General features: G+C 42.7%; 1 protein-coding gene across 1 annotated transcript; it reads right to left on the bottom strand.

The window, feature by feature from the left end:
* Window positions 1–2,589: 2,589 nt before the first annotated feature.
* LOC117055271 (O-acyltransferase like protein-like) lies at window positions 2,590–5,638 on the bottom strand. Its single transcript, XM_033164727.1, has 4 exons — window positions 5,621–5,638; window positions 4,148–4,331; window positions 3,821–3,963; window positions 2,590–2,721 (listed from the first exon to the last, which is right to left on the bottom strand). Exons 1-4 carry the CDS (start codon window positions 5,636–5,638, stop codon window positions 2,590–2,592), a joined length of 477 nt encoding a protein of 158 aa, XP_033020618.1.
* Window positions 5,639–7,563: the final 1,925 nt, after the last annotated feature.

Genomic DNA, 7,563 nt, shown 5'->3' with positions numbered 1-7,563 from the left:
GTTCACACTGTCCTGTTCACACCTCCAATCAATGCAGGCTAAACACACGGGAGAAGATTGTGCCCAGTTGATCCCACATGCGAAAACCTAAGGGCAAAGTTTGACCTTCACAGGAATGCTTGGCTCTGGGGAGGCGAGAAGGGAATGCTTAATAATGCAGTTGAGAAACTTGTTTTAATTTTCTTTGTTTCTCCAAAGCAACACACGTTTAAATAGAAAACAAGCTGAAATATGCACTAAGCTGTATATATTCACAAAGCCAGTTAGGATGGGCGACAGAACTTTGAAAGGAGAACTGAAGAGGACTGAAGCGGATTAGGCAAAGTCCAGGGCCCCACAGACCCCAAAATGACCACCCAGAGAGTGGCAGGTGATTAGGGGGGGCAGCAGCAGTAAACAGGCCCATGAAAGAACTGCTGGATTAGGCCAAGGGACTGAGCAACCTGTTCTCACAGTGGCCAACCAGATGCCTGCAGGAAACCCAAAAGCAGGACCCACCCTCCTGCAGTTTCCAGCAACTGCTATTGAGAAAGATACAACCATAATGGCTAGGAGCCTCTACAAAGTTGCCTAATCCTCATCAGCACCCGGGTTAGGATGAGTGTACAAGGGCCCTCTGGAGCTGATGCTAGTCCAGGCATAGGAAAACTCGCCCTCCCAGATGTTTTGGGACTACAACTCCCATGATCCCTAGCTCACAGGACCAGTGGTCAGGGATGATGGGAATTGTAGTCCCAAAACATCTGGAGGGCCGAGTTTGCCTATGCCTGTGCTAGTCCCTACAGCATTCTTTCTTTCTTTCCTATTTTATATATATACTGTATGTATAGTCGGGATGACCAGCCAAGTGTGTACCTGGTTACAAGATGCCCATTTTGATATTTTTACTCTAAAAATATATATTAACCTTTTCTACATGAGTTTGATCCCTATGAGACAGCTGCATATTTCTGCATTGCAGGGGTTTTTACTAGATGATCCTTAGGGTCCCTTCCACCTCTACAATTCTAGGTTCTACATACAAAATGCCATTTATTCCCAAGGCAATGTGTTTATTTGCATAAGGTGAAGAGGAGCAAACTCCCGTTATATTCCTGTAGCCAGGAGGATGCTATAATAATTTATAATAATTTATTATTTGCACCCCACCCATCTGGCTGGGCTTCCCCAGCCACTCTGGGCGGCTTCCAACAAAGATTAAAAATACATTAACACATACATGCTATGATTTAAATTGGGGGTTCCAAAAGTGGGGGGGGGACATCCCCTAGTGAGGGGTGTTAGAATTACCTAGGGGGGGAAATGTCTTGTCAAAGGCAAGGTAGTTCTTTTAAAATGAGATTCAGAAGCAGTACAAAATACACAAGTGAGTGAGAAGATTAAATATTTTTATTCTAAAACAGTGGGCAATGTATAGGATACGAAGCAAGCGCTTCAATCTACCACTTGGAAGCCCTCAAGAAGCGGCGAAGTGACTCCCCCAGGTAGCCTCAGTTTGCACAGTCCTGCGGCCAATCAGTCCATGCATGAGCTTCCAAGAAACTCTGCCCAAACCATCCGATTTTATGGATAGCCGCCTGTGTGGATTCCAAGACCACCTACATGCAGATAATCTATTAGCCACCCCTTCCCAATGCCTCACTTTCTCAAAACAATGTCCAACATCAATGAAGGTACCCAGCATTATCCTCCACAACTGATTAAGGCAGCTATGGGGGGGGGGGGTCGCTTCCTCCCAACCTTCTCAGGACATTAAAGACTGTTCTCACACCATCAAAGAACTTAACAAGAGCGAGGGAGGGGGAAGGAACAGAGGCAGGAAGGGTAACCATGTCAGATCACTAACTCTAACTCCTCGATACATTTTTTTCTTCCAGATGAATTTCCCATACAAGGGAGGGCACTAAGAGGCAAGCAGGTGTGTGTGTGTGTGGGGGGGGTGTCACTGGAGGTGTGAATGACTACCAGACTCTGAAAAGTTGGCATCACTGGATAGTGTTCATTTGTTGAAATAAGTAAGCTAAATAGTTTTAATTGGATTTTGGATAAGATTAATTGTTACTGTTTTGAATTTTATTGTGTTATTTTATTCCTTAGTGGGTTGTGCAAACTGCTGTTGTGAACAATGCATTTTATAGGGGGGGGCACTGGGGACGAGTTTATGGAGCCAAGAGGGTGGCGGCCCGAAAATGTTCAGGAACGACTGATTTCAGTGAATTAAAAATGCGGAACTGCATGGGCTCAGAGTATTTCTTTTCTTTTAACTAGGGTTGGTAAACCGTTTGTTCACTGTAACATAGCAGGAATGCAGAAGCAGTTGCAAAGCATGGAACAGAGGCGATGAAGAGAAGAAGGGTGTTAGCTGTGTGCTTCACAACTAGCCATCTAAAGGGGAGGCCTGGCAAGACCATTAAGACTAGATTCTGAAATTCCCTAGCCACATCACTCTTGAAGAGCCTGGGGTGCAAATTTTCAGATCTTCATCACTATAGTACAGTTCTTCTGGAGTGCAGCAGAAGAACCTCTCCTTCAAAGGGAAAGGGTATGGTGGGGAGGGTTAAAAACATCACACTGTTCCTGCTTCCCCCTTCACAGCTGAACCACTTGTCGGCACACGCAAGCCACAGCCCGCCTTAACGCTTGCAGAGGCATCTCAACCATCACCGTCAATGCCAGCCCAACCATGAAAGTCATCAGGCAGTGTCCAAGGAACAGATAGAACTAAAAAGATAAGTGCAAATGGAAATAAGGGCAGATATGTTAAGCATAATTGTTTAACAGCACACTGAAATGCATAGCTGTCAACTTTTCCCTTTTCTTGCGAGGAATCCTATTCGGAATAAGGGAATTTCCCTTTTAAAAAAGGGAAAAGTTGACAGCCATGCTGAAATGGAGAATGGCTGTATACATATTGCTGAAAGGGTTTAACATTGGGACATGCCACTGAAGCATATTGAAGCTCTCTGAGCTCTAACAGGTTGATAATTAATCAACTGGTGTTCTCTGCTAGCTCTCACGTGAGTGTTTAACCTTAGATAGGGCTGCCATACGTCCAGAATTCCTAAGACACATCCAGGATTTGTACTTTGGAAATTGGGTCCGGGAGGAATTTCCAAAAATTGATTAAATGTCCGGGGAAACCCAGGTGTATGGCAACCCATGTGGTTATTTTGGTGACTTTCATAGAAAAATTATTCACAAACTTTCAAAAAAAAATGAGGTTTTGCAAAAAAGGGGTCAACAAGTTTTGTGTTCGGATTTGAAATATGACAACCGAGCCTTAGATCATGTGATTAAGATATTCAATTTCAAATCTCCATTTTGAAAAGGAGTTGACTCTTGGTCTTTTGTTCCCAGGCACAGCCAGAGAAAGATGTGATAATGAAGCCTCTCCAGGAGTTGCATAGCCTTAGGCTGGATGCAGGCTAATGCAAGCTATGGGAGAGACAGAGCTTTGAATTTTGTTCTGATCATAATGCAGTTCTGCAGCCAAGTAATGTGCTCCAAAAAATAAAACAAAAAATACTAGGGTAAATGTGCATAAAAGTGTATATATTAGTGAAAATAACATGCCAAAGTGTATTAGATTATGGAAAATGCTTTGAAAGAATGTGTGTGTTTGGCAAAACTTCACACAAAAATGTGAAATTTGCACTAAAAAGGTGACAAATTTTCAAGAGGAGTTTTTTTTAAAACAAACAAACAAACACCAAAATCTCAAATTGCTGCAGAAATGCAAGGAACTGAATTTTAAAATTGGAAAAATCAAGATCCTGAAGAGAACCGAAATTGATAGATCCGTCTATCCTTAATCACTCACCATATTCATGTCCGAGTAGTGCATGGACGTTTCTTGAAGTCCATTATACAACAAAATCAACATTGGGTGGACCAAGTAGCAGGCATAGCTGATTTTGGCAACCACCGACCAGAAGCCCCATGAAAGCATCCAATTGATGAAACCTATAAGGGAGCAAATCACAAACCTTTGAAGACCCAATTGTGGTGTAGTGGTTAGAGTATTGGATCAGACCTGGGAGACCAAGGTTCAAATCCCCACTCCTGAGGGCCAGATGGGGGGGCTCTGAGAATCACATTCGCCCCACTGCCCGGGCATGAGCTTCCCCACTCCTGCTCTATAGAGTACCTCCATAGCCTTCCTCGCACGCAAAAATTATCCACCCTACAGCAATAGCCCACACCGTCCGGTGAGTAGCTTGGTAAATGGCTGTGGCAGGTGAGTAGTCGAGGGGGTCTTGTAACGTATAGGCCAAAGCAACCACCATAAACATGGAAAACGTTGCACAAAGCCACCCGATGGAAGCCTGCACCTGCGGAAACACAAGAACGAGACGTTTGATTGCATCTTAGTTCATTAGCACAATTCCTCCTGACCCTGGTCCTTTTGTCAGATCTGGAGTAAGCGACTTTGCTTTTCTTTCAATGGAATGCTCAGGCCTTCTCTTCCTGTCATGGACAGACTTTGGTAACATTATTACTATCATTATTTTGCGCCCTCTCAGCTCAGTGCCCCGTGTGGGGCAATTGCACGCACTGCCCTAAATCCAGTGCTGCCTCTCTCAACTGTTACAATGCCTTGCTGGTGGTCTCTCTCAATGTTCCTCTCAATGGATGTTTTGTCATTTCTCAATTCTACTCAATATTGATCCAGAGTAGAATCCAATGTATAGTTAGCAGAGTGAAAACTTAAACACGTTGCAGGATTCCCAAAAAATAGACCAGAGGCAATTTCTGAAGGCAAATGAGCATAATGGTCACAAATCCAATACATTCAGGATTGGCCCTGTCCATAAGAAATGCAGTTGCAGCAGACTTAACTTAAACTTACAATAACTTATAATAAGTCTAAACACTATATACCGAACACCACACCAGAAGGAAAGGAGATAGAAAGAGAAAGTGAAACCCAGGCTCCTTCTGGCCCTACTTTTATAGTCAGCATGACCTTGACAGAAGAGATAACAGTACCAAGTTTAAGACAGCTGTACTCAGCTTCTCTGAAGGAATAACCCAAACATTATGAACTTTTTGGTTGTTTCTTTCACACAAAGAAGCTTCCAGAACCCTCTTGAATTAAGTAGAATAGAAAAGATCTATACACATCACATCAATACTTTCTGCACTAAGAAATGCAAACTGACATATTTAGTTTACTCAGTTCAGTTACTCAGCTTTCAGGCACTTAATGATAAAATATACATATATTTTAGGCCTGCTGTCTTTCATGCATTGTAAACAGTTAGATTAACTGAACAAAATAAACCAACCGATGTAGAGGAGATTTGTAAAAAGTGCTTATTTCAATTAAAGAACTTCTAAAAAGACTGCAGATGAAAGACGCTTCTCTCTCATAGGAGGGAATTCCTCTTCTAAAACAGTGTTTTTCAACCTTTTTTGGGCAAAGGCACACTTGTTTCATGAAAAAAATCACGAGGCACACCACCATTAGAAAATGTTAAAAAATTTAACTCTGTGCCTATATTGACTATATATAAAGTAATTTTTCAATTTTTCCCACGGCACACCAGGCAACATCTCGCGGCACACTAGTGTGCCGCGGAACAGTGGTTGAAAAACACTGTTCTAAAACAATGCTTACTATGATATATGCATGCATTACCCAAAATCAAAATAAATTTAGCTTCTTCCTTCAAAATAATAAATAACAAGAATTACTATTACCTCCCAGCCTCCCCCTCTAAGACAACAAACAACAAAATTGCAAAAATAAAACTTGTAACAACAACAACATCTTGAAACAGTCATAAATCCTCACAATTGAGTAATTTTAAGGTTGCCAGGAATAGAATATTTCAGCCACCAAATACCAAATTTTTCCATGTAGAAGACTAGTTTTTCCCCCTAAAAAATAATGTCAAAAATTAGGGGGTGCCGTATACATCTTATACATGGATACATCTCCCCCCATTTTCTTAAATCTGAGTCCCCGAAAATATTATACATGGGGGCGTCTTGTAGACGGAAAAATACGTCACTTGGGTGGATAGGAAAACCAAGGACCCTCCTGGGCCCTGCATAATAACCACAGTTTACAAATTTAGGTCTGGGGAAGTGGGATACAGGACACAAAAGGGAGAGGAGACAAACACCTGTCACCCACCCAGCAAGGCAGCTCCAATCAAAACTGGAATATGACATGGCTGTTCTACAGACCGTGGGCCCCTCTTGTTTTTATGGTGTTCATTTTAACTACAAAGTCTCCCTTAGATGCTGCAATTGCATCTTGCTCTCCTCTCGAGACTGCTGCTCCCCTTGCCAAAACCGCCCCCATTTATTGTGTGCCACGAAATGCGCAAGCTTCTCTCCATGTCATATCAAGGTCACTTTCACTCTCTCTCTCTCGCTCTCCAGGTTGCAGTGGGAACACTTCAAGGCAACACTCGCCCCAGAGGTAATATTTTGCACAGCACTTCCAGGTGGCTTGAATATTTGGAATCAAAGGGGCCCACAAGCAGTGCTCCGGGAACCTTTAATCAACGGCTCACAGCAGCAGAATGATGTCGCTTGTGCAAAATGGACTCGTCCCTTCTTTGTTTCATCATATACTGTAACAGCAAAATTAATTCCTTGAGCGTGGATCCATCAAAGCACAAGAAGGGAAATATCAGTCAGTCTGGAGGGACCCCAAGGTTTGCGGAAATATACTTTTTTTAAAAAAAAAGAAAAAGTAAAAAACCTTCAATTTGTATGGCTGTGTGTGAAGGCAGGGAACCAAAGACAGGGAACAGAATACGAGCCAACTCTTGGGAGAGGCTAGAACACTGGGGAGAGGAGGAATGGAATATTCTGGAAGACAGCATGATTGGCTACTAGAACCCTGAACAGGAGCACTCTGCACTGCAACATTTTTGTTGCAGTTCCTGCTTGTTTTTATTTTTTATTCTTCATACTGGAAGGAAGCCCCCATTATGAGGATCAAGCCTTGGTGACACCTTTCTGCCTTCTAAAAAAAAAGTGTGGATAGCAGGACGCACACAGCACATCATCCAATTGCATTACAGTGGATGATGTTATCCCCCAACTGTTGGCCCTGTAAATCTGCCAGTAAGGAGGTTTAGATTGACTCTTCCAAAGCCCAGAGGATACAAAATCTTCCAGAGCCTTATGAACTACCCTTAGAGCACAAGGGATACCTTTATAACCGTGCATCTAACGTACGAGGAAGATCTTCCCGAGAAATACCCTTTTAAGACCGAAGAACTTTAGAAGGGAAAGGGGGTTATGAGAAAGCAGAGGAAAGAAAGAAAGGAAGGAAGAAAGGAAGGAAAGAACCACACATCGCCACCATCAACTCTGAGTGGAACCTTGGCATTTCAGAGCATGTACAGAATTCATTACAGGACAAGATAGTTTGAGAGGGCATTAGTCTCTTGCAGAGCATATTTGGTCCCCCAATACACATGGTTCCTGTTATGTATTGAAGTTCTCACCCTAGGCCACTAGGGGTGTGTGTGTATATAGTTCATTCTGCTGCAGTTTTCACTCAGGTCAGCATATGCAAAAGAGGGATTGTAAAGGGAC

This window comes from Lacerta agilis, chromosome 11, assembly GCF_009819535.1.
Source record: "Lacerta agilis isolate rLacAgi1 chromosome 11, rLacAgi1.pri, whole genome shotgun sequence".
NCBI classification, from domain to species: domain Eukaryota; kingdom Metazoa; phylum Chordata; class Lepidosauria; order Squamata; family Lacertidae; genus Lacerta; species Lacerta agilis.
The sequence above is the reverse complement of the archived record's forward strand: the minus strand, read 5'-3'. Positions and strand labels throughout refer to the sequence as shown.

Bases quoted from the DNA above. Each gene is read 5' to 3' on its own strand.
- LOC117055271 (XM_033164727.1), bottom strand. The intron at 3,964-4,147 runs GTACTCTATAGA...GCTCCCTTATAG, and splicing joins GTGCGAGGAAGGCTATGGAG to GTTTCATCAATTGGATGCTT. The intron at 2,722-3,820 runs GTGAGTGATTAA...TTATCTTTTTAG, and splicing joins ACTACTCGGACATGAATATG to TTCTATCTGTTCCTTGGACA.